Consider the following 27,401-nt stretch of genomic DNA (forward strand, 5'->3'; position numbering starts at 1 on the left):
GTCTCGATCCCTGCACGCTCTCTCCGGCCCCTTCCCTTCTACCTTAACACAGCACAGCATCAGTGGTATTCAACACTACTTCCACCCGCAAGGCCGACTGACACACGCCCCCGTGGGGTTTCTAGGGATTCCTCAGCCTACAGTACAAAGCAGGAGGACGCAGAAGACCTGACTAGCTGTTGGCCGTTTCTTGGGGTCCCACTGCAGCATGTCTCTCAGCAGCTGGACCGCTTCGCTGCTGGCGTTCGGAATCAGGGTCTTTAAGTTATTGGGGACACACTGGGGCCAGCGGAAGTTCATAGCACTGGACAGCTGGTAGCCTTCAGGCCAGTCCGTCTGAAAGAAGAAAATGAGAAGATTTCAGCTCTGCCCATCTTCGTGACAGGGGGTTGGCTTCCCCGTCAGTTAGCAGCAACGGTGTCGTGACTGTGTGTCCACATCCAACTGCTGTGGCACTTGGCGTGAGACCCAGGAGAGGGTGAGTCAAGAATGTGGCTGCTGGGGAAGAGCAGAAATGACACCGGTCTTGCTACCAACTGCTTTTATAAATTGAACGACATGGTTCATTTCCCGAGACCTGAACCAAATCCATATCTTCCCAACGATATTCCACAGAGCAGAGGTCTTAAGTCATTACTTTTCTTTTTTCATTTATTTATTTATTTATTTATTTGTTTGTTTATTTATTTATTTGCTTTTTGGGTAACACCCAGCGATGCACAGGGATCACTCCTGGCTCTGCACTCAGGAATCACTCCTGGTGGTGCTCAGGGGACCATATGGGATGCTGGGAATCGAACCCGGGTCAGCCTCGTGCAAGGCAAATGCCCTACCCGCTGTGCTATCACTCCAGCCCCAAGTCATTACTTTTCTGATAGCATGTGGGCTTACTCAAAGTGACCCTGCAACAGGATGACTTTCAATTTGGAATAGGAAGACAAAGTCATACACATTTTTTATTTGTTTTTTTGCTTATTTGCTTATTGTTTTTTGAAATAAATAGTGTTTTCACTTATTTCAGATAAATATCTGGAAACTGCTAGATCATATAGTAGTTCTGTTTTTGACCTTTTTGAAAGTTCCAAATTGTTTTCCATAATGACTGCATTAAGGCTGGAGCGATAGCACAGTGAGTAGGGCATTCACCTTGCACATGGCTGACTCGGCTTCGACTCCTCCGCCCCTCTCGGAGAGCTCGGCAAGCTACCCAGAGTATCTCGCCTGCACGGCAGAGCCTGGCAAGCTCCCCGTGACATATTCAATATGCCAAAAACAGTAACAACAAGTCTCACAATGGAGCTGTTACTGGTGCCTGCTCGAGCAAATCAATGAGCAATGGGATGACAGTGACAGTGCTTTTTGCTTATCTTAGGGCCACAACCAGCAGTGCTCAGGGCTTACGCCTGGCTCTGACTTTAGGGGTCACTCTTGGTGGAGCTGTGGGATCACATGCGGTGCCGGGGATCAAACTAGGTTGGCAATAAGCAAGGCAAGCACCCTACCCACTGCATCATCTCTCTAGCCAAAAACACATTCCTCTTATTGAAGGCAGGGGATGTCTCGTTCTAAACGAGCATCAGCACTTTCTGAAGGCCTCCATGAAAGTCAGCCCTTCACCACACAAAGATGCCCCAGAGCTAAGGGGGCCTGAGAGTATTCAATCTCTGGCTGCCTTTTCTGCCTTCCACCTCCTGCCCTCAGAACCGAAGTTTGAGGAACTGCTGAAGAGGTAATCTGGGAGGAAGAATAAAACAAAACACCTTGTTCCAAGTCAAAAGCACTTGCCAAAACTTTACCTGCTACACAGACCATATATTCATGTTAGTGATTCCAAGTCCTGAGAAGTGGGCAGGGCGGGAAAGGCTGCTGCTCTGTATTCTCAAGGTCGGTCAACATTTATCTATTTATTCTTGAGTTCTGGGTAGGACGTTTGCCTTGCAAGCGGCCGACCCAGGTTCAATTCCTCTGCCCCTCTCAGAGAGCCCGGCAAGCCACTGAGAGTATCTGGCCCACACGGCAGAGCCTGGCAAGCTACCGGTGGCATATTTGCTATGCCAAAAACACTAACAACAAGTCTCACAATGGAGACATTACTGGTGCCTGCTCGAGCAAATCGATGAGCAACGGGATGACAGTGACAGTGACAGTGATTCTTGAATTTGGGGGGCCATGCCCGGCTGTGCTCAGGGCTCCTCCTGATCTGTGCTCAGAAGTCACTCTAGGTGGTGCTCAGGGGGTCTTACGGTGCTGAGGATCTGAGGATCGAAGTGGGGTTGGCCTCATGCAAGGCAGGTGACTCCACACTGACCCCTGGCTCTCTCCCTGACATTTCTCTGCATCATATGCCTCACTGACATGCAGTGAGGGACACCGTTAAATGATGGGGTGAATTTAGTGGGACACTGGGTATCCCATAAAATTAATCAATTGTCTTTAATGTCCCTTCTAGTTCTAACATTCTACCGTTTTTCATAAGACATTCTGATGAAATTGCTTTTTTCCCCCCTTTTTTAAAGTGAAATGACACTATATATCGATTATCTCATTCATTCACTTAGTTAATAAGCCCCTCCGCTGAGTGTTGTTGGGTATCCAAAGACGATCCAATTCAACCCTTGCCCTAGAGGATACTGCCATCCAAAACAGAAAATAGCTATTTATTTGCAAACACAACAACCTTTTGTGCAAAATGACTATGGTTATAAAAGAGGGGCAGACACAGATGTCGAGAGGAGGGAGCGATTCCAGGGGGGACTCTGGGACTCTTTCTGAAGAGAAGGCATCAGTGGGCCATTCACTCTAACCCAGAAAGACTGTGAGTATAGTGGTCACTCCCAATGGTATTGGTGAGACCATGTGTGGTGAGGGTTGAATTTAGGGCCTCTACACTTGAGCCACATCTCAAGCCTGGTTTCAAAGACTTTCTTGAGTTTCTGATCTTGCCAGGACAGATGCCAGCACCTCGAAAAGCAAACACAGGGAAACACAGGACCAATCCTTGCCCCGAGGGAGCTGCCAAGCCAGAAACAGATGTGCAGCTAATTCCGTTCCTAACCCAGATCACAGCTGCAGAAGGAAGAGAAGATCAAAGGGACAGGGAGGAGGGAAATGATTCAGGGGTCTGAGGCAGAATCCCGCCTCGAGAGATAAGCCTTCTGACAGAGCACATCCACAACTGCATACTGGGGAGATGCCAGGACACAGAGCCAGGAAGGGTACTAAGTGTGTGGGGGGGACACTGGAGAGCCTAGGGGGGGGGCGGGCAATGGGAGCTGTTCTTTAAAAGGATGAGTCTGGCGGCATCCTGAAAAGGACAAGATTGACAGGAAAAACTCAAAGGCAGAACAAGGGAGACAATTCCCTCGGGGAGGGGCCAGCAGGACACAGGCAGTGGACCACTAGAGTCACAGGCCCTGTGTGAGCTGCTTAGCTGGAGAGGCTATCGGATGTCGGGCTCTGATGCTTGGAGAGGAGGCAAGGGTCAGAGAGGAGGGAAAGCAGAGCCTCAGGCTGGGGCTCTGGGAATCCCTCGCCAGGACAGAAACGGGGAAGGAACGAAAAGAGTCAGCGGGGGAGTGAAACGAAAGCAGTCAGTGGTGTCAGAGGTGCTGAGACTGAGGTGACTGGAAAGAAAGTGGGAGGAAATCTCGCCAAGTACAAGCCTGTGAATGAACTCTGCAGGCAGGAGGGCTGCAGTCAGAGCTCAGAGACCTCTGAACACTGTAAAAGTTGGAGCCGACCTGGGGCTGGAGCAATAGCACAGCAGGGAGGGCGGAAAACAGTAACAATAAGTCTCTCAATGAGAGACGTTACTGGTGCCCGCTCGAACAAATCGATGAGCAACGGGATGACAGTGACAGTGACAGTGACGGACGACCAGGGTTCGAGTCCCCTGAGCACCACCAGGAGTAATTCCTGAGTGCAGAGCCAGGAGTAACCTCTGAGCATCGCTGGGTGTGACCCAAAAAAGCTGGAAAAAAAAAAGTTGGAGCCAACCTTGAGGGCACAGAAACTGGGCATGGGATGGGGGATAGTACAGAGGAAAAAGAAGAAAGTCTCAGCAATTATCTGTTTGTCTTTTGGAGCCAAGGAGGGAGATACATGTGGCAGGGCTCTGAGAGTACTCCCAGCACTGTGCTCAGGGGGCTATGTGGTGCTAGGGATTGAACCTGGGCCCCCTGCAATGCAAGCATAAGGCCAGTAGGGCCCTCGGTGACTATGGGGATGGAAGGAGGAGAAAAGCCATTTGTCTGCAAACATAAGCAGTGAGGGATTTCTTGAGTCCAGAGAGATTCCACTAACATTTGAAATATGATGGTGGGAAGGTGTAATGGTGGTAGGATTGGTGTTGGAATATTAATGTGATAAATCACTGTGTACAACTTTATAAAAATTAAATTAAATTAAAAATATATATATTCCATTGTTGAAAAACTCAGGTATGTGGGTTTTGTGACCGAAATTCTAGGCTCTCACCGAAATCTCCAGGATAGGAGGTGACCCCATCTTCTAGGAGCTGGCAGTCACGCCCGTGAACTGCTCTGGCTCCACATAAGCTCACTAACCAGTCATGATTCAGAAGCTCAAAATAAATATCGAAAGAGATCAGCAGGCTGCAGAGATGCTTCTGGATCCCAAAGTCACCATCCCAGTCAAAATTTTTTTTTTTGCTTTTTTTTTGGGGTCACACCCGGCGATGCACAGGGGTTACTCCTGGCTCTGCACTCAGGAATTACTCCTGGCGGTGCTCAGGGGACCATATGGGATGCTGGGATTTGAACCCGGGTCAGCCGCATGCAAGGCAAACGCCCTACCCGCTGTGCTATCACTCCAGCCCCCCAGTCAAAATTTTAACTCCAGCCGTATCACCCCATTCAAAACTTTAGAGTTCCTGGAGCAACATCTCATTCTGTACACAACTGATACACCAGGAGTGGCACACCACACTGGGTGGGATGTAAAGTAGAAGGCAACCAATCTTAAGAAAATATTAACACACAAGGGTTAACTGGTAGCAACATGTTAGTAATCTCTTCTACAAGGGCTTAATGGCCCCAGGGTGAGATACAACAACAATCTTCACATACTTTCTTCTAAAGAAATCTTTTTTGACCATTTTTAGTGACTTATTCATAACAAGCAATACAAAAGAAATCACTTAAGGCCTGCTATTGGGGCAGATTTGGGTGGTGGTTGGGAAAATTGGAAATAATGGTGGTGGGAAGATGTAATGGTGGTGGAATTGCTATTGGAATATTGAATGTAATCAATCATGAGACACTTTATAAAAATAAATTTTAAAAAAAAGAGGGAGATTCCAGGAGGAGCGGGATGATTGTTAGCTGTGCAAAGCAGGCAGAAGCAGCTGGCTTTGGCCCTTATTGGTTCCACAAAGTTACCTTTTTCGGTGTCCCCAACACTTGGCAAATTTTGAAGATGGTGTCAATTTCGCTGGCCCCAGGGAAGAGAGGCCTGAGGGTGTACACTTCAGCCATGATGCAGCCTACGGCCCAGATATCAATGGGGGAGCTATAGTTGGTGGACCTCAGGAGCACTTCCGGGGCCCGGTACCTGGAGAGACAAGGGTGGCCACAAGTTACCGCCTTCAGCTGTTGGAAATCAAGCCAAGTAACACAACCAATTCTCAGGAAGAGAGTTCACATATTTCTCTGCTGTCTCTAGTTTGGCACCCCATGAGCATTTGCAAAGACAGGGCAACTGCTGTAGCTGGTGGGACACAGCCCTTCACCATTTCACAATGTTTTCTACTGAGGAAGATTTCTCTAGGTCTTTTTAATTTTTCTCTTTGCAAACCTGTTTGAGAAACACAGAAGTGTGTGCAACTGCAACCGAAAGGGGGCTGGAGAGAGAGAGAGAGAGAAAGAGAGAGAGAGAGAGAGAGAGAGAGAGAGAGAGAGAAAGAGAGAGAGAGAGAGAGAGAGAGAGAGAGAGAGAACGGAAGGGAGAGAGGAGGGAGAGAAAGAGAGAGGAAGGGAGAGACAGAAGGATGGAGAGGGAGAGAGAGGGAGGGAGGCAGAGAGAGAGAGGGGGTGTTTAAAAAGGGAAAGAGAGGGGCTGGATAGACAGTACAGTGGATAAGGGGCTTGCCTGAGGTGTTTCTGTCACAGGTTTGAGTCCCAGCACCGCCAGGAGTGATCCCTGAGCAAAGGCAAGAGTAAGCCCTGAGCACAGTTAGGTGTGGCCCCAAACTCAAAAATAAATAAATAAAAATTAAAAAGGAGAGAAAAAAATAAAGCTTGTTGTCTGTAGGCTTTTTTTTTTTTTTTTGTCATAGGCAACTACTTCAATCAAATTGTTAGGGTCTGAAAGTTTTTTGTTTTTTTTTGTTCTGCCACATCTCACAGTGTTTTGGGGCACTATGTTGGTGGAGGTGGGTCCATGGAATTGAGGGCAGGGTCCATGGGTGCAGGGGACCCACCTGCCGCTCCTATATGCATGTAAAACATGTGCTCCCATTCTTTTCAGCCATTTTTCTGGCTCTTAAGTTTTTTTTTTTGTTTTTTTTTTTTTTTGGTCACACCCAGTGATGCTCAGGGGTTACTCTTGGCTCTGCACTCAGGAATCACTCCTGGTGGTGCTTGGGGGGCCATATGGGATGCTGGGGCTCGAACCCAGGTTGGCTGCATGCAAGGCAAATGCCCTACCCACTGTACTATTCCTCTGGCCCCATTTGGCTCTCAAGTTTTGACGATACAATTAATTCAGTGTTTAAGTCTTGGGCGAAACTTTTACACAACTATCTTAGGAAATACTTTTCATGACTATCTGTATATAAAATATATTTACATTATGGAAAATCAAAATGGACTTCTTTCTTATTTTCAATTTGATTTGGGGTTCTGGGGTCACACCCAGAAGTGCTCAGGGTTTACTCTTGGATCTGTACTTTGGTATTCAAAGGACCACGGGCAGTTTTGGGGGTAGAACCAGAATTGGCCTTGTGCAAGGCAAGTGCTTTATCCCTGTACTATCTCTCTGGTCCCCTGGGAAATAATTTAAAATACAACTTTTAACTTTGTACAATGCCAACTTCTCTCCAAACATGTGTCTTAAACAACTGTTTCTCTTAGTGAAAACTTCTCTTGGTTTTATGATAGCAACACTACCCTCTCAGTATAATGCCTATTTTTTTCCCCAAAAAAAGAGATAAGGAGAAAGTAGTCACCATCGGGTGGATACATAGTCTGTGTATGGAGGTCTTGATCGGATCTCTCGAGCCAACCCAAAGTCTGCGATCTTTACCAGCTCTGGTCCCATGCAGAGGAGGTTCTCAGGCTTTAGGTCGCGATGGAAGAAGCCTGCAGGGCCGGGGAGAAGAAGCGTGCATGTCAGCCCACGTTGGCAATCCTCTCTGCAGCCGCGCTGCTCTTTGCCTGACAGCTGCCATCTCATAAGCCCTGTGCATGCTGCTTTGATGAAGCACAAAATCACTCAAAAGTAGATTTTCAGAATTTCCTTTTCTAAGAGAGAGACTTCTCTTATTTATTCATTGATTGATTGATTGGGGGTAGTGGGGAAGAGTCACACCCAGCTATGTGCAGGGCTTCTTCCTGGGATGATACTCAGGGGTCAGTCTTGGCAGGGCTCAGGGGACCACATGAGGTGCCAGGGAGATAATGTGAGTTGGTGCAAAGCAATCGCCTTACCCACTATACTATCTCTTTGGAGACTGTTTAAAAAAAAGTTTTAGGAGCCAGAGTGATAGTCCAGTGGGTAAAGCACTTGAGTACTGTGGGAATGATCCCTAAATGAAGTGCCAGGAGTTAGCCTGAGCACCACTGGGTGTTGCATCCCTAAGTTTTTTAATGATATAATTTACAGAGGTACCACAATTTACGAAGATGCTCACATCAGTGTTTCAGACTTACAGGGTTCCAGCTCCAATCCCACTACCAGTGTCAATATCCTGTCAATATCCTATCTTTCACAATGTCCCCAAATTCCTTCCCCCTGAGCCTGTCTCCTTTTTTATGTTTGTTTTCTGGGCCATACCCAACACTGCTTAGGGGTTACTCCTGGCTCTGCATTCAGGAACTAATTCTGGCAGTGGGATACCAGGGACTGAACCTGGGTCAACCATATGCAAGCAAGAGCCTTGCCCGCTGTACTGTCTCCCTGGCCCCAGCCTGTCTCCTTGACAGGCACACTATGAAAACGCCTTTTATTTGTTTGTTTGTTTGTTTGTTTTTTATTTTGCTTTTGAGGTCACACCCAGCAATGCACAGGGGTTACTCCTGGCTCTGCACTCAGGAATTACTCCTGGCGGTGCTCAGGGGACCATATGGGATGCTGGGAATCGAACCCGGATCGGCCGCGTGCAAGGCAAACACCCTACCTGCTGTACTATCGCTCCAGCCCCTGAAAACACCTTTTAAAATGCCTAACGTCAGTTCTTGTCTAAGATAACTAGGGAAGAAGGACTGTCACTCAAGGAAGAGAGGTCACATCCAGTCAAGTCAGCCAGAGGAACATGAGATTCACACCATTTTCACACCATTTCAAGAGGGAGTTCAAGGGCATTCCCCTGCTTTTTAAAAAATTATACTTTTTATTTTATAAGTTAGCTCACAATATTTGATTACATTTAGTATCCAAACCCCAATCCCACCACCATTACATCTTCTCACCACCAAATTCGGGATGTTTCCATCCCAAGCCCCAATCCCTGTCCCAAAACACAACCAAAAGAATATATTTTGTATTGTCTGTTATGAAGAACTGCTGAACATGCTTACAAAAAAGTTTTCATATAAAGAAACAGTGTGAACATTGTTCTATTTTGGCAGGAGCCATTAAGACATTCTATAGGGTATCACTAACATGTTGTTAAAGTTTGGGTGATGTGAGTTTTGGTGTATATGTCTGAAAATATGTATATATGCGTATTTTCCCCCTATGATTTGTTGCCTACTGTGTGACACCTATCAAATACGGTGTGGCAATTATGGAGAATGGGTAGGGAGAGTCTTATGATGTGTCACGCGACCAAGAAAGCGGCCCAGGAATATGTTCAGTCATATGTGAGACTCGGCCCAGGAGATTGGGGAGTGGCCTGGAGTGTGGCAGTGGTTGGGTTGTGGAGATCAGCTGCCGGGGTGGGGCTGGGTCCCTTGGGCGGGGAGGACCCTGACCTCCCCCCTCTGGAAGGGCGTCCCCTTTTCTTAGTTATCTCCAGCTGAAAACATCGTGGACTCACTCTCAGATACTTCGAGAAGGCCCACAATCACGTAACATTTATCATAATCAAAATTATATATATTATTAATTTTTTTTCTGGGTGGCAGCAGGAATGGAACCCAGGTGTTCTACATTCAAGACATGTGTTTGCCCCTGAATTACATCCCCACACATCAGATTTTATTTTTAACCTCTTACTGTGCCTAATTTGATTTATAATTAATATAATCAACATAATATTTATAATTAATATAATTAATTAATAATTAATTTAATCAAAATTAATATAAATCAATTATATAAATAAATCAAACTATCACATGCACGTATAACTACAAAAGAGCAGTGTGAGTGGAGGCTTCACTCTCCCCAGTTTCAGGGGTGTTTCAGCCGTCCCCAGGGGTGGTAAGGGGGCTCAAACATATATCCTCAGAGATAGCAGAGAATCACCATCATCTCAGGGGCACAGACCACCCACACCACAGCAGAAACAATTGCAAACGGATGCTGAAGAAACAAGGGGCAAAAAAAGAAAAGAAAAAAGAAACAAGGGGGTGTGAGCACAGCAGGATACTACTCCAAGGCCTCCAGCACTGCTGTGTGGAACCTTGAAGGTCTCTGAGCATGGCTGGGCTGGGCTGGCCTGGGTAATTCCTGACACCAAACAGTACCATATCCTCAGTTCTTGCATGAAACTGCAGGCCTCGTTGGCCAAGAATCACCAGGAGGGGCTTGCAGTCTGCCCAAGCATTGCTTGGCCGTCATTCCCCTGCAGACCCCAAACAAAAATCAAACAAGATATGTGCCCAGGGATGAGGCCCAGTGATAAAGGGCATGCCTAGCATACGACAGACCCTGAGTCTGATACAAGACCATTCTCTTTTTTGTTTTCAGGTCACACCCAGGAGTGCTCAAGGCTGACTCCTCACTCTGGTGCTGCCTGGGGAACCATCTGTAGTGCCAGGGATGGAACCTGGGTCGGCTGAATGCAAGGCAAGCTTTTATCCCTAGAGTGTCTCTCTGGCCTTACGGTCATTCTCTTTCAAGAAGAAACGGGAGTTCTGAAGATGACCTACTCGTATCTGAAATTCTGGTGTATGTTTGCAACACAGGTTTAACTGTTAAGGGCTTGCTGCTTTGCCTAAGGAAGAAGTAAAGAAGAATATCTGTAGCTCACGTAGTGAAATGCAAAGATAACTCATCTGATGGGAAGCCCACCTCAGCTTCAGCAGAGCTTTGGGAGGCATGCAGGAGACAATCAGCATGCCAACCCTCCAAGGGCAACCAATGGGGTGCACGCAGGAAGCGATTAGCACGCTAACCCTCTGAGGGCACCCAGACCACCACCAGTCGGTGATCAATGCCTCTGAAAGTCCACACCTTCCACTCACATGTGTGGAAAGTTCCCTTGGTTCTCCATCCCACTGGGAGGGCCAAAATGGGTCTGTGCTGCCATGCCATTAAGTCCTGACTCTCTGACTCAAATGAAAACTCCTAACTTAGGGTTCTCATCTGTTCCTATCCAGATTAGTGCTGTATTCTCCTCCGGGGTGCCCCTTTTCTGAACAAGGTAGGCTAACTCTGATCATCTCCAAACAGACATGGCCTTACTTTTATAAAAGTCATGGTCCTCCAATCCTCAATCCCCAGCGGTGGCTCCTCCGCCATGATGTGTAATGCCCACTTCAAGAAACGGGCATTTAAAAGAAAACTGCCTGCCATAGAGACAGGGGGTGGGTTGGGGTGAGGGTGGTGGGAGGGATACTGGGGACATTGGTGGTGGGAAATGTGCACCGGTGGAGGCATGGGTGTTTGATCATTGTATTACTGAAGCTTAGTCATGAAAGCTTTGTAAATCACGGTGATTCAACCACTGTCACTGTCACTGTCATCCCGCTGTTCATTGATTTGCTCGAGTGGGCACCAGTAACGCCTCCATTGTGAGATTTGTTGTTATTGTTTTTGGCATATCAAATATGCCACGGGTAGCTTGCCAGGCTCTGCCGTGTGGGCAAGATACTCTCAGTAGCTTGCCGGGCTCTTCAAGAGGGGCAGAGGAATCGAACCTGGACTGGCCGCATGCAAGGCAAATGCCCTACTCACTGGGCTATCACTCCAGCCCCAATTAAAAAAAAATAATAATAATTTTAAAAAAAGAAATGGGTATCTTCTCCCTGCTCCCTCTTCCAGTGCCACCACGTCAATTCATAGTCAGAAGTGAGCCATGTTCTTGCATTCTAACACCTCTCGTCTATCTTGCAATGCGCTTCTTGCTTCAACCACTTCCTCTCCTCAGCCTATGCTTTCCCTCACTAAGTCTTTGTTAAGCCGCTTCCACAGAGCACAGGCACGCTCAGGAATGAGAAGAATAAACATCCTGATTCGCCACGTATCTTTCTGCGCATTTTCCCTTTGTATAGATTATACTTCAGGGCCCTAACAAACTAACAGAGGGAAAATGGCTAGGATGAAAATCAAATATACACAAATTCTTAAACGTGAGTGGTGAGGACCCAGAGAGATTGGATAGGAGTCAAGGCATTTGCCATGCACACAGCAGACCCTGTTTGAATCCCTGAAACCGCCTAAGGTCCTCCTAGCACTGCCAGGAGTGATTCCTGAGCACAGAACTAGGTGTAAGTCCTTAGCACTGCTAGCTGTGCCCCCGCACCCCCCCCAAAGAAAAAAACAACCAAAAGCAAACAAACAAATTCACTTGGATATATAGGAAGATCCACTTTCTGTCAAGGAACCATGGACACATTTGTCTGCAGTCTCATGGAGAAGGCCCTGGTGCTATTAAACACTGCTGCAACTTTCTCAAAGCCTCCACTGGCCTTGTTTTGATATGTACAAAGATTGATCTGATTTCTCCAATCCCTGCTGAGATCTTCACAGCTACTCAGTATCACTGTACCACTGTCATCCCATTGTTCATCAATTTACTCGAGCGGGCACCAATAACGTCTCCATTCGTCCCAGCCCTGAGATTTTAGCAGCCTTTCCTTACTCGTTTTTCCCAATGATTGGAGGCTCTTTTCAGGGTCAGGGGAATGAGACCTGTTATTGTTATTGTATTTGGCATATCGAATATGCCACGGGGAGCTTGCCAGGCTCTTCCGTATGGTCCCCCAGCACTTCCAGGAGTAATTCCTGAGTGCAGAACCAGGAGTAACCCCTGTGCATCACTGGGTGTGACTCAAAAAGCAAAACAAAACAAAACAGCTATTCAGTGCATAAAATTTAAAAATAAAAGAAGGGGGGCAATAGTGCTGAAACTGGTAGCTTCAAACATCCTGGTTTGAAGGAAGCTCTGATAAATGGTCTAGAGAACATTGAGGGATGGAGGAGATTTGATGTTGGGGAGGAGATAGGTGAGAATGGCCTGGTGGAGTTCGGATGATCATGCAGTGCTGAGGACGGAGTCCAGGTTTTCCTCACACAAAGCATGCACTCTAGCCCTTGAGTTATGAGTTATCTCCCTGGCTCCCTGGCTTGAGATTAATCTTTTTTTCTTTTTTGGAGTCACACCCAGCGATGCACAGGGGTTACTCCTGGTTTTACACTTAGGAATTACTCCTGGCGATGCTCAGGGGACCATATGGGATGCTGGGAATGGAACCTGGGTCAGCCGCATGCAAGGCAAATGCCCTATCCGCTATACTATCACTTCAGCCTTGAGATTAATCTTTAACATCTGGTTATTTGGATGATTATTTGCATGTTTTGGACCATATGTGATCAATAGGACTGGCATTTGAATAAGACAAGATAAACATGTCCAAAATACAAAGGACTAGTGAAAAAATTGTATTTGTCAATGAGTCACTGTGTCAGTGGCATAACAACTCAATTATACTGCCACATTGTCATCTGTGTGCGTGTGAGTCTATGCCTTTATAGCTGGGAAGTCTTTGTGAGTGGTTCTGTAAAGTAGCTAGTTTTTTCTCATTACTGAATAACAGCAACTCTCTATCCACAAGGCTCTCATGAGTAGTTTTATTTCATTTTTGTTTTAGCAAAACATTCCTCTTTCCCTATGACAGGCAATACAGCATGGTGGTTCAGTGAACAGACCATCGGGTTGCCTGGTTGCAAATTCCTACCAAATTTGCTCACTGACTGACATATCACTCTTCTCTGTGTCTCACCTTTCTCATCATCAAGTGCAGATATAACAGCAATCTACCTTGTGGAGTTGTTTTAATAGAATTCAATGTGCCAATTTTAATAGAATTCAATGTGCCAATATTTTAACACTTTTCAGGGCAGGGCAGGAGAGATTATTATGGCAGGCAGGGTGTTTGCCTCGCATGCAATAAACCCAGGTTTGATCCCCGGCACTGTAGGTGATCTTCTGAGTCCCACCAGGAGTGATCCCCCAGTTCAGGGCCTGGAGTAAGCCCTGAGCACTACAGAGTGTGGCCCCCAAATGGAAACAAACCAAAAAAAAAGCCCCCAAACCAACTTTTCAAGGCAGTATTTGGCACCACAGCACCTTGCAAGAGCATCTCATCATTAGTAGGTATGAACCCTCTCATCTTACTCTCCCTGGAGGGAAGGTAGATATGGCTTCACTTTTTGCTGCTGGAAATTAGGCTCTAATCATGGGAGTCAGGCTCAGAGAGATTGTACAAATGGTAAGGCACTTGTCTTGCATATGGCCAACCTTGATCTGATCTCTGGCTCCACCTATGGTCCTCCAACCACTGCCTGAGCATAGAGCTACAATAATCTCTAAGCACTGCCAAATCTGGCTCCTAATCCCAAAAACAAATTAAAAAAATGCATGGAATTAACACAAATGCCCATCACATCACCAGGTGACTGGATGAAGAAGCTATGATACATATGCTCAACAGGCTGCTACTCTGTCATTAAAAAAATAAAAGACGAAATTGTGCCTGTAGGGATAAAATAGATAAATTTAGAGGTGATCGAGTTGAGTGATCTAATTGAGGAAGTGGAAGATAATTACCAGAGGATGTCAGTCCTATGTGGAATATGAATCACTAAAGCAAACGGGCAGCAAACAAACAAATTCCCAATCTCTTGAAAACAGTAGTGGTTCCCAAGGGAAGGAGGTTGAAGGAGGACATAGAAGGGTATTTTCCTGGGGCTGGAGCGATAGCACAGCAGGTAGGGTGTTTGCCTTGCATGCGGCCAACCTGGGTTCGATTCCCAGCATCCCTATGGTCCCCTGAGCATGGCTAGGAGTAATTCCTGAGTGCAAAGCCAGGAGTAACCCCTGTGCATCACCAGGTGTGATCCAAAAACCAAAAAAAAAAAAAAGAAGGATATTACCCTGTAGTGGGCATGACAAGTTTTATATATAGGCAGAGGTAAAAATAACGCTGATCCCCTAAACTCCCATCCTGTAAATATTAGAATAAATTGGAAATAAACGAAAAAAGAAAAATAAAAGCCCATGAGGCATCATGCAAGGAGGTGGCACTCAGCTCCGATGTGAGTCCTGGCTGGGTTCAGATTCTGTGGACACGCACGGTGCAGTTGATAACAAGGAGGCCACTTCTTCCACTGACTTCTGAGGTCCAGTGAAAACCTTCCTACCTGCGCCATTCATAGATCAGGCCACAGCTAAGGGCTGTTAGGATAAGAGTCCTCCTGTTTCAGACAGGCTTTCAGAAGACAGGAACACACCTTTAACTTAATTTCAGGGTACCATGTGCCAGCTGGATAACAGGAAAGTTTTCTCTTTCATGCTGACAGAAAATGTGCCCTGCTTACTCTCCATTAACAACCTCTGGGCCAGGAAAACATCAAAGCACAAAGAAGGCTTTCTTCTCTCTGCCCAGTCTGCTCCCAGTGAGCTGATGCATGCGAGAACTACCGAAGCACACTTCCCTATGTGGAATGGGGCCGGCTGACTTTCCTACTTGGGAAGCTGAACCGACACAGCCAAGCAAACCTTGAGCTATGGCGCTCTCAGTCGAGAGTCTCACAAAGACAGTGAACGACTCGGGGCCAGTCCTGCACAACTGATTCAATGGCTGAGGCCGAGAGAGAGCCACAGAGAAGGGAACCTTCTCAGCACACTGTCCTCCAGGCCGCCCAGTGCATCCAGGATTAGCCGCGGAGATAGGTATGAGCTGGGTATTTGCAAGGGCAGGTCAAGGATGAACCTTGCTCCGTAGTAATTAATTCCTGCAAAGTACATATGCTTTGGCATTGCTCAATCAGTACCAAGGAGCGTCGTGTTTCCATTCCCTGTGGGAGGAGAGCTCTCAGTGACATGAACTACGGCCATAGCAACTACCTGCAGTGCTGTTCTCCCTCTCAAAGGAATCCAGTCCCCGGGGGCTGGAATGCACCTTCTCATAGTGAGAAACTGCTAACAGGCAGGGCCCGAGACTCACAGCTGAATCTGTGGAGTGATGGAGATGATTATTTTTTCCATGACTGGAAAAGGGACTAACAGAGATTTACATGTACACTTAAGCAAAGGCCGGACAGTACCATCTGAAAAATCATTCAAAAACAAAAAAAAAAGCATCTAGTAATCACCCAAAAAGCATCTAGCAATAAAAATGAGACTTTTTTGTTAAACTTGCAAAAAATAAACACCCATGTCACCTACAATTATTATCACTACCTTCTTCACCTCTTATATTCTTGTTCCTTTGAGCACAGACAGGCTCTGTTTTTGTTTAATTTTTTTCTTCTGATGAAGCATGACAAATGGGCACAGATATCTGAGCTAATCTCTGCTCTGCTTTTATTAGAGTGGGCTTCCTGACAGGTGTTTTACCCTCAATTTCCTCTTCTTTGGAAGGACTGGATGCCCATCTATTCTTTCTATTTGAGACATCGGCAACGAAATAAACAAGGGAATAGATCAAATCTTATAAAGCTCAAACGAGATCTGAGTTCTGACAGTTGGAGGGAAATGTCAATGAAAATCTCTAGAAATAGCAGAAATGCCAGGGTTCTCAGACAAAGGGAGTCTGCTTTCCATATACGGAGCATCTCCTTGAGTTGGTTCAATGCACAACATAAGTGTGAAGGGTCTGGAGGGGCCCTTGTTCAATGCACAACTTAAGTGTGAAGGGTCTGGAGGGGCCGATGTCCAAAGAGCTGTCTGAACACAAGAGCATATGGATACTAAATTCCTGGACACAAGTATATATTGTGTGTGCTCTTGCATGGATATTTGTGAGTATGACTGTGGGAGTGTATGTGGGGGATTTATGTGTAAGTCCATGTGGATATGTATAATTGTAGATAATATTCAAAAGTATGTATGCATTGGTATGTTAGGTATATTAGTGCCAACTAGGAGGTTATATGTGTGTGTGTGTGTGTGTGTGTGTGTGTAACAGGACTTAACATCAACCTATATAAAAGGCTACAAAAATCTTCTCTTGTAACAATTGTCTGAGTCTCATGAAAATCAACAGAAAATGAAAAAGGGATAAAGCAAAAGAATAACCCAAATAGCCCAAATAACTGCAACACTGGGTCTGATTTCCCTATTTGCCAACATTCCGGGTTGGCCTTTCTCTTCTGGGGGCCCTTTGATTTTTCATTGTTTCTTTTTCCTGAGCTTTTAAATCTAGTAGTGACTTTAAGAAGCTTTTCGTTGTATTTGTCCTGAAGATACCTTATCAGAAGCTTTCTGTGCTTTGCAACCTCATTCCATTCCTTGTGTGTTCTTGAGAATAAAATTCAACATTTCAGTTCTATCCACGTCAGCTGAATCAGAGAGACCTTTTACTAGTACCTCTACAAGAATTGGTTTACAGTCTTGCCTATGTATTGCTGATTAATCAGCATGTGCCTGAGGCTGGCAAGGATTTGCACAGTCATTATTTGCCTACTTCATTTCACTCGTGACTAATGAAGGCACTACAAATGGTGGAATAGTCCTAGGCTAGGAATGACCCCAGATGTACCATACCCTCAACAGTGGCACAATAGCTGCTTACTCATTTTGGAGCTGAACAAACAGTATTATCAAACAGTACTCGGTAATGAAACCCACTAACTATTGCAATATTTTGCAATGGCAAACATCTCCTTAGACAAGGGAGTGAACATATTTCTGCCTGTGCAAGGTCAACTATTCTGCTGCTTCAAAGGCCTGCTCGGGGGACTTCTGGCTCTCTGCTGCCGGATGCATTCATCCTGCTGCCCTGAGCTCATGAGAAGGCTTCGGTCCAACCCTAGCTGGGACGATATCTAGTTAGTAATCAAGACTAGCAATGCCTCAGATACTTGGTAAAAAATAGAATCTCCCATCATTGCTCTGCAACATCTTTAAAAAGCTCAGATAAGGAGAACAAATTGATGAAGGATTTTCTTTTCTTTTCCTTTCTTTTTCCAATGTAAGTTTTCTTGTTTGGGATTAAAAAAAGTATTTAGTTTTTAATTGAATCACAATGAGATACACAGTTACAAAGCTGTTCATGGTTGGGTTTCAATCATATAAAGTTCCAATACCTGTCCCTTCACCAGTGTACATTTCCCACCATCAATGTCCTCAGTTTCCCTCCTGCCCCACCCCATCCCTGCCTCTATGGCAGACACAGGCTCTTCTCTCTTCTCTCTCTCTCTCTCTCTCTCTCTCTCTCTGTCTCTTTCTCTGTCTCTCTCTCTGTCTCTCTCATGGTTAGTTTGCAATACAGATACTAAATAGTTATCAGATATATTCCTTTACCTACCTACTTTCAATATTCAGTTTCTGTCCAAACTGATCATTTCCAGCTATTATTGTCTTACTGGGCTAAAGTGATAGCACAACCGCAAGAGATACAGTGACCAGAATCCAAAGACTATCCACAGAATGGGAAAGGATATTTACACAATACCCATCAGATAAGGGGTTGATATCAATGGTATATAAAGCACTGGTTGAACTCTACAAGAAGAAAACATCCAACCCCATCAAAAAATGGGGCGAAGAAATGAACAGAAACTTTACCAAGGAAGAAATACGAATGGCCAAAAGGCACATGAAAAAGTGCTCTGCATCACTAATCATCAGAGAGATGCAGATCAAAACAACTTTGAGATACCACCTCACACCACAGAGACTAGCACACATCCAAAAGAACAAAAGCAACCGCTGTTGGAGAGGATGTGGGGAGAAAGGGACCCTTCTTCACTGCTGGTGGGAATGCCGACTGGTTCAGCCCTTCTGGAAAACAATTTGGACGACTCTCAAAAAATTAGATATTGAATTCCCATTTGACCCAGCAATACCACTGCTGGGAATATATCCCAGAGAGGCAAAAAAGTACAATCGAAACAACATCTGCACATGTATGTTCATCGCAGCACTGTTTACAATAGCCAGAATCTGGAAAAAACCCGAATGCCCCAGAACGGATGACTGGTTGAGGAAACTTTGGTACATCTATACAATGGAATACTATGCAGCTGTTAGAAAAAAGGAGGTCAAGAATTTTGTAGTCAAGTGGATGGGCATGAAAAGTTTCATGCTGAGTGAAATGAGTCAGAAAGAGAGAGACAGACATAGAAAGATTGCACTCATCTATGGTATATAGAATAACAGAGTGGGAGACTAACACCCAAGAACTGTAGAAATAAGTACCAGGAGGTTGACTCCATGGCTTCGAGGCTGGCCTCACGTTCCGGGGAAAGGTCAACTCAGAGAAGCGATCACCAACTACATTGTAGTCGAAGGCCATGTGGGGGAAGGGAGTTGCGGGCTGAATGAGGGCTAGAGACTGAGCACAGCGGCCACTCAACACCTTTATTGCAAACCACAACAGCTAATTAGAGAGAGAAAACAGAAGGGAATGCCTTGCCACAGTGGCAGGGTGGGGTGGGGGGGAGATGGGATTGGGGAGGGTGGGAGGGACACTGGGTTTACGGGTGATGGAGAATGGGCACTGGTGAAGGGATGGGTTCCAAACTTTGTATGAGGGAAGTATAAGCACAAAAGTGTATAAATCTGTAACTGTACCCTCACGGTGATTCTCTAATTAAAAATAAATAAATTTAAAAAAAAAATAAAGTGATAGCACAGTGGGTAGGGCGTTTGCCTTACACGCCGCCAACCCAGGTTCAATTCCTCTGCCCCTCTTGGAAAGCCTGGCAAGCTACTGAGAGTATCTCACCCACACAGCAGAGCCTGGCAAGCTACCCGTGGCGTATGCCAAAAACATAATAAGTCTCACAATGGAGATGTTACTGGTGCCCACTCGAGCAAATCGATGAGCAACGGGGTGACAGTGACAGTGACAGTGATTGTCTTACTGATGAAGATTTTCCTGGAGTACGTGACCACTCATTCACCTAGATCAGCATTTCCCAAAGTGGAGGATAACACTCCCCAGGGTATGTTAGGACAATGAGGGGGTGGGGTGTAGGGCAATGAGTGGGGTAGGGGTGGGGCTGAGTAGTTCTTTTTCTGGAAAGGGGGTTGTACATAGAGCCAAATGAAACGTTCATTCTAGATTCTTTAAATCACTCTTTGGATTAAATAGACCATCCCTTGAGTAAATCATATTAAACCCCAGTAGAGCTGTCTCTATGGGCACAATACTGGTCTCTATGGAGGGACTTATCCTGAAACTGCCCTTTGTAAACTGTCATTATAGTTTGAATGGTTATAACTGACCATTCAATGACATTATGGACTATCCATTCCCTGAGGTAAAAAAAAAAACAAACCTCTGGTTTCAAAAAATACCAAAAATAATTCTGCTATTCTTGAGCAACTGGTATGTCTTTACTCTAGGGTACTATAGCACTGTCATGCACTGTCATCCTGTTGTTCATCAAGTTGCTTGAGTGGGCACCAGTAATGTCTCCATTGTGAGACTGGTTGTTACTGTTGTTGGCATATAGAATACGCCACGGGTAGCTTGCCAGGCTCTGCGTGTGGGTGGGATACTCTCGGTAGCTTGCCGGCTCTCTGAGAGGGATGGAGGAATCAAACCCGGGTCAGCCACTATAGGGTACTATATAGGTTATAATTGATCATGTTTCACATTTTGCTGTTAGCTAGAATCTAATATACAAAACTGATTAACATGCATTGTGAGGGCTAATTTTAACCCTATGGTTTCACGCCTTTCCCTCTTCCCTTTGTTAAGTTTTATTTCCTATGTTGTCTGAATCTTATTAGACCATTTCTTTTTAATGCCTCTGGAACAAACTGAAACACAAACACATTGGGAAAATGAAGATCCATGACAAAACATGTTATGGGTTAGAGATGAGATATGACGATAGAGGGTAGTGGTCACTAGGGAACGGACTGGTGCTGGAACATTGCACCCCTGAAGCTCAATCATGCGTACCTTTGTAACATACGGTGATTCAATAAAAATAAATACATAAATAAAAGTTGTGAATCTTCTCTGAGTTCTAATATAAGACTTCTTACACCAGTTAACGGTTAGAAGCCAATCTCAGATGTATCACCAACAAGTTTAATACTAAAGCCTAGAGATAAGAATATGTAGGGAGGACAAATAAGGAAAATATTCAGAAATCAAGTCACAAAATATATTTCAAAATTCACTATCAGCCTCTCAACTCTTTAATGTTTTCTTGGTGTCAATTATAAAAAACATCTAGACTTCCTGTCTTCAATGTGATGGTGATATTTTGCTGCTACTAAAAAATACAGAGGCTGGAGCAATAGCACAGCGAGTAGGGCGTTTGCCTTGCATGCGGCTGACGCAGGTTCAATTCCCAGCATCCCATATGGTCCCCTGAGCATCGCCAGGAGTAATTCCTGAGTGCAAACCCAGGAGTAATCCCTGTGCACCGCCGGGTGTGACCCCCCCCAAAAAAAAAGCAAAAAAAAAATACAGCAGGGGCTGGAGCGATAGCACAGAGGGTAGGGTGTTTGCCTTGCACGTGGCCGACCTGGGTTCGATTCCCAGAATCCCATATGGTCCCCTGGGCACTGCAGGAGTAATTCCTGAGTGTATGAACCAGGAGTAACCCCTGTGCATTGCTGAGTGTGAACCAATAAAGCAAATAAATAAATAAATAAATAAATAAATAACACAGCACTGGCCCTGTCTCAACTGTCCTTGGGTGTCAGTCTCATATTATGTTATTTTATATTCCACAAATGAGTGCAGTCATTCTATGTCTGTCCCTCTTACAGGCGGGGAGGCGTGAGGGTGGGGATACTAGGGACATTGGTGGTAGAAAATGTGCACTGGTAGAGGGATGGGTGTTTGATCATTGTATGACTGGAACTCAAACATGAAAGTTTTGTAACTGTATCTCACAGTGATTCATCATCATCATCATCATCATCATCATCATCATCATCATCATCACCATCATCACCATCATCACCATCATCCCTTTGATCACCAATTTTCTCGAGCGGTCTCAGTAACATCTCCATTCGTCCTAGCCTTGAGATTTTAGAAGCCTCTCTTTACTCGTCCTTCCCAACGGTGCCTCTTTGGAGAATCTTTCAGGGTCAGGGGAATGAGACCCATCATTGTTACTGGTTTTGACATATGAATATGCCATGGTGAGCTTCCCAGGCTCCCCCATGTGGGCAGGAAACTCTCGGTAGCTTGCCAGGTTCTCCAAGAGGAAGAATTAGGCTATGAGCTCCTTCTGGGAGTTTGGTTTTATAGTCTCTGGATGTTGGCCTTTGATGGGATTACACGGCCGCTGGGGGCAGAGTTTCTTGCCCCTGTGCCTGGCTGTCTTCACCAGGGCCCCTCAGAGGGGGAGGGTTGAGTTTCCCTCCCCGCCCCAAGCAGAGCCCCAGTAGCCAAAGACCTCCGGAACCCAGCATAGCCATGCTCAAGGCCCCTCTTCACACGTTCAGATGAGCCTCACGCGTGAAGGAACTGGCAGAGGAACTCAGGTGTGCGGGACCCGGGCTGAGATCTCCAAGCCTGCTCGGATCGGGACTGGGCTTCTTCTGCCCAGATCCCCCATTTTCCAGTAGCTAGGCGGTCACACACAGTGATTCAATTATACATATATATATGCATATATAACACAGCACTGGCCCTGTCTCAACTGTCCTTTACGATATATATATATATATATATATATATATATATATAAAACCCAACAGTACTTCAAATCACTTACCATGTTTGTGAATAAATGCAAGACCTTGTAATATCTGATACATGATATTCCTTATAGCAGACTCAGGAAACAATTTATTTCTGTATGGGACACAGGAAAAAGAGTTAAAATATATAGATTAACATATGAAAACAAAATTTGTGCCTAGTCTTTATGTTTCTTTTGTTAAAAAATAATAGGGGAAAAAAGGGGACCAGAGAGATAGTACAGTGGGGAATGTATTGGGCATGCATGTAGCTGATATCAATTTTATCTGCTATTCAGTAAATGGTCCCCTAAACACAGAGCCAGGACTAAGTCCTGAACACAGCCAGGTGTGGTACGAAACTCCATCCCCTAAAAAGTGCTCAGATGTTGGGGCTGGAGCAATAGTACAGCAAGTACTACAGTCCTTGCCTTACAAAAAGCTTACCCAGGTTCAATCCACAGCATCCCATATGGTCCCCTGAACCCACCAGAAGTGATTACGGAGTGCAGATCCAGGAGTAATGCCTGAGCATTACGAGATGTGCCCCCCAAGCAAAAAACTGCACTGCATTGTAGCACTGTGGTCCCGTTGTTCATCAACTTGCTTGAGCGGGCACCAGTAATGTCTCCATTGTGAGATTTGTTGTTATTATTTTTGGCACATCGAATATGCCATAGATAGCTTGCCAGGCTCTGCTGTGCAGGCAGGATACTCTTGGTAGCTTGCTGGGCTCTCTGAGAGGGACGGAGAAATCGAACCAGGGTCGGCTGCAAGCAAGGCAAATGCCCTACCCACTGTGCTATCGCTCCAGTCCAAACAAAACACAAAAACAAAAATTAAAACCTAAGTACTTATATGCTACTTTGACCAGATCCTTTGGTAAGAAACATTTATCCCTATGAGAAAAAGTACTGTATACATCCCCAATAGAGAAATATACCTATTTACAAAGAAGATTCAGTATCCTATAGTAATCTTCTCCCTCTAATATGGCAATTTTTTAAAAAAAATTTCACCTTTCCATAATTTAAACTAAAGTGAAAATTTTAAATGGGGAAAGTTTAAGGTTTTCCAGATGAATTTTTAAAAGGCAGGGAATGGTAAGGTTTTCTCTTGGTGGTCCCAACCACATCACCTCTCTGCTGTGAGGGTATTTGTTCACTCTCTCACTCTCGAAGAGATGCCATGAACGGCATTCATCTGGAAATTGCCCAAGAGGTTCTATGTGGTTCACTTGTAAAGTTCAAAATTACCATAGCAAGCAAGTATTTATAATGGAACTAAAATAGAGCTGTAAAGCATCTGTTGGGGTTCTTTGGGTGAATAACTCACTAAAGCACAAAAACAGTTGCATTACAAGTAATTTCCATGAAGTGACCACAAGGCCTCCGAAGTAGAAAATGTGAGCTGGGCCCCTCCTCTGATGGCAATTTAAAATAGCAAATAAACAGCGGGGTTGTAATAATCAAAAGCAGAAGGCCGACACTTCTATTTTGTACTATTTCTAACCATGCAAAGATCACACTGTACCTTTCCTTAATGAGCTGGTATAGGTTTTCCTTCATGTACTCAAAAATAAAATAAAGATGATCATTTTCTCTGATAACTTCTTTTAATTTTACTACATTGGCATGGTTGAGCTTCTTTAAAGACTAAAATGGAAGGAGGGAAAATACCAAGAAGTTAAGAAAAGATTTACTGCTGAAAAGAAAAGCAATCCCATGGATAATTAAAACAATTCTATAACCACAAGAATGTACAGACTATATTTTTTGCTTAGATTAATTAATTTGTGATTATAGCTTAGGTAGAACAGTTAGATGGTGTTCACAGTTCTGCTCTTGGCGTACAAAGTTACTGCAACTTCACCACCACCAAAGAACTTCAGAGCCTCCACCACTGACCTTGTTCCTCCTGTCGCCTGCTCCCTCCTCCGTCCCCCTCGCCTCCCTGCTGAGTAACCTCAGTTTCATAAACCAAATGTTACTGTCTGTTCCCTTTCTTAAAACTTTCTATAAAACCACTGGTGAACGAGACCAACACCTATTTGTCCTTCTTCCTCTCAATGACTTTTCTCGCTTTGATACTATGATCCTCCCTCCAGTTCCAACCACACTGCTATGACACAGTTCATAGTTCATCCACATTTTTTTCTTTTTGGCTGTTGGGCCACACCCAGCAATACTCGGGGATGACTCCTGGCTCTGCACTCAGGAATCACTCCTGACGGTGCTTGAGGGACCATATCGGATGCCAGGGATTGAACCCAGGTTGGCAGCATGCAAGGCAAGCTCCCTACCCACTGTGCTATCTCTCCGGCCCCTTTACTGACAATTTTACTCAAAAGTATTTCACTAAAGTTGACAGTCACTTCCTGTGGAAGCCTCTTTTGTTTGAGTCTAAGGTGAGTCCGGAGCTCACTGGCATTTCCAGTGCACCCAGCAGTGAGCCAGGACTAAGCTAGGTGCACTCTCTCCTGTGAGGAAGTTCATGCCATGAGAGCAGTCAGAGGGAACGAGTAAAGGAAAATGAGGCTTTGGCTGTTCTGTGTTACAGAAAGCAGCTGCTCAGGCTCAGATGACCAACTCACAGCCTTCAGCCAGCCTCAACAGGGAATGAATCACACAGACGCTTGCTGGCCTGCTCCTCCCAACTCTCACCTGACTCATAGGGTCTGTGGGTCATAGACCACTTTTGGTTGGGGGGCCACACCTGGCTCAGTGCATAGGGTTCATTCCTGGCTGGGCTCGGGGGACCATCTGTGATGCTCAGGATTGAACTGGGGTGGGCCACATGCAAGGTAAGTGCCTTAATCTTGGGCCCCCAAGATTCTAAAGGGGGAGAAAGAGGATCTTATCTTATCGATAAAAGTCTTCCTTTCATTGAAGACCCTGAAAGTGAGATGTAAGAAACGTAAGACAGATATCTGCTTTCAAGAACAACGGAGACAAAACAACAATAACTAAGTCAAGGAGTTGGCTCCGAAAATGGCGCGTGATTCTGATTATTCCCCCTTGCACAGAGGTAGCTTAGCTCGTCCCAGGACATACAATGCAGTCCTGCCATGTGTAAACTATTCTCTGTTTGCATTGTTACTTGTGCCAGGGGTGAACAAATACCCGTTTGTATCCGTGAGCGGCAGTCCGGTGGCACAGCCAAGTCAGCTGCGGGTCTGCTCACAGGAAGTCTGCAAGGGTCACCTTGGCTGGCAGGATGAACCCCTTCATTCCAAAAGCCCTTTCCCTATAAAGAGTGACCTTAAGGGTGGGGGTGGGCGGTGGAGGGTAATTAAGATAGAGGAGGGTCCCCTATGACAACACTACTTAGAAACGATCACTCTGGACAAGAACTGAGTGTTGAAAGCAGGTCAAGAAATATACATAATAACCTTTTAGCATCTGTACTGCAAACTATAATGCCTGAAATGAGAGAGAGAGAGAGAGAGAGAGAGAGAGAGAGAGAGAGAGGGAGGGAGGGAAGAAGGGAGAGGGAGAGAGAGAGAGAGAGAGGGGGAGGAAGGGAGATAGAGAAGGGGTGGGGGTGGCTTGGAGGGTTTGGAGGGAAACTGGGGCCAGTGGTGCTGGGAAATGGACTGGTGGAGGGATGGGTGCTGGAACACTGACTGAAACCCAATCATGAACAGCTTTGCTAAAAAATAAATTTTAAAAATCAATATGTCTAAGAAAAATTTAAAAAGAATGTGTTTGATAATAACTCATAAAGCTTTTTTAATCTGTGAATTCCCTTTAAGGAAAAAAAAACACTTTTTCACAAAATAAACACAATGACTAAAGATGATAGTGTTGAACTGAACATAACATGTGCGGGGACATTCGGTAATAATGAGGAGCCCCAGGGATCGGAGCTTAGGGATGCACGATGCGATCAAGTTACGTCCAGCAGCTGGGAAGAGAGAAGAAATATGGCCAGTGAGTGAGAACAAAGAATCCTTCTGGAAATTTGTTTCCTGAAGGGCAGGTCCCTGCCAAGACGCCTTTCCGGCAGGAAGTCCTCAGCTGTCTGGGCCAACTGGCCAGATCCTTCTAGAATGACCCAATGGGGCAGATCACTTCTTTCAGTTAAGAGTCCTCCTTCTCCAGGGCAACAGACACAAGTGTTGCTCAGCCTGGGAGTTGTCATGGGACTCTCAAGGACCTCGGCCATTTTCCTGACGAGGGCAGACTCCTCCAAGGGAAAAGACACTTTTTCAAGTTCTCCAAGAACAGACTAAGAACAGGCTTTCAATTCTTTGCCCAAAGTACATTTTGAGCATGGATCACTGGTCTGTCAGATGGCAGGCTGTGGCTCTAGTTTCAAAGTGGGTCCCAAGGGCAACTGATAGTCTCTATTACTTGCACATAAAAAAATAGGCATGGAGAGAGTGCAGAAGTCGGGGCGCATGCAAGGGGTTTGATCCCAGGCCTCACCTGGCCTTCTGAGCATGGCGGAAAGAAGTCTCGGGGCACCCTGGGGTGTGGCTTGCTTACAATAACAGATAAACCTTTTGCTTTTCAGGTCACACCCGGCAATGCACCGGGGTTACTCCTGGCTCTGCACTCAGGAATTACTCCTGGTGGTGCTCAGGGGACCATATGGGATGCTGGGAATCGAACCTGGGTCAGTCCTGTGAAAGGCAAACGCCCTACCCACTGTGCTATATATAGCTCCAGCCCCCAGATGAGACTTCTACGGACCAGGGCAACCCCATCTAAGGGACAAGCATGAACTCATGGAAGGGAGAAAAAAGTATTTTAAAGATTTTCAAGAGCAGAATTCTAGACAAGGGATAGAGGGCCTCCAGTTCTTAGCCTGAGGTATGCTTTGAGCAGGATTTTCAGGAGGTGAAAGAAGCCAGTCACAAAGACAGACAGACAGACAGACAGACAGAACGGGTCTAGATTTCTAGCAGAGTATAGCTCACTGGGACAAAGTGGGAAGGTGGACAGGCGAGAGTTCAAGGGGGTGGGGCACAGGCTCTGCCAGAATGTGGGTTTGACTGCGGGCAAAACCCCAGGCACCATCGGCAGCAGCACCTGAGTCCTGCCAGGTGTGACCCCACCAACTAACAAAAAGAAGTCAGAGGGAGGTTTTTTTTTTGGGGGGGGGGGCACGGTTGGGGATTCATGGCAGGGGAGGGTGGTGGGGGTGGTTAATGTCGAATGGG

The 27,401-nt window shown here is 45.6% G+C and overlaps 1 protein-coding gene across 2 annotated transcripts in view; it reads right to left on the reverse strand.

The window, feature by feature from the left end:
• Positions 1–27,401, reverse strand: part of CILK1 (ciliogenesis associated kinase 1) — a 50,727-nt gene that overhangs the window by 17,365 nt on the left and 5,961 nt on the right. For both annotated transcript variants that reach the window (XM_055136834.1, XM_055136833.1), the window contains exons 3-7: positions 23,768–23,889; positions 22,270–22,349; positions 7,187–7,319; positions 5,400–5,571; positions 169–336 (exon numbers count right to left, since the gene is read on the reverse strand). In XM_055136834.1, coding sequence (XP_054992809.1) covers positions 169–336; positions 5,400–5,571; positions 7,187–7,319; positions 22,270–22,349; positions 23,768–23,889 — 675 coding nt within the window. The remainder of the gene's footprint in view (positions 1–168; positions 337–5,399; positions 5,572–7,186; positions 7,320–22,269; positions 22,350–23,767; positions 23,890–27,401) is intronic.

This window comes from Sorex araneus, chromosome 4 (assembly GCF_027595985.1).
Source record: "Sorex araneus isolate mSorAra2 chromosome 4, mSorAra2.pri, whole genome shotgun sequence".
NCBI classification, from domain to species: Eukaryota; Metazoa; Chordata; class Mammalia; order Eulipotyphla; family Soricidae; genus Sorex; species Sorex araneus.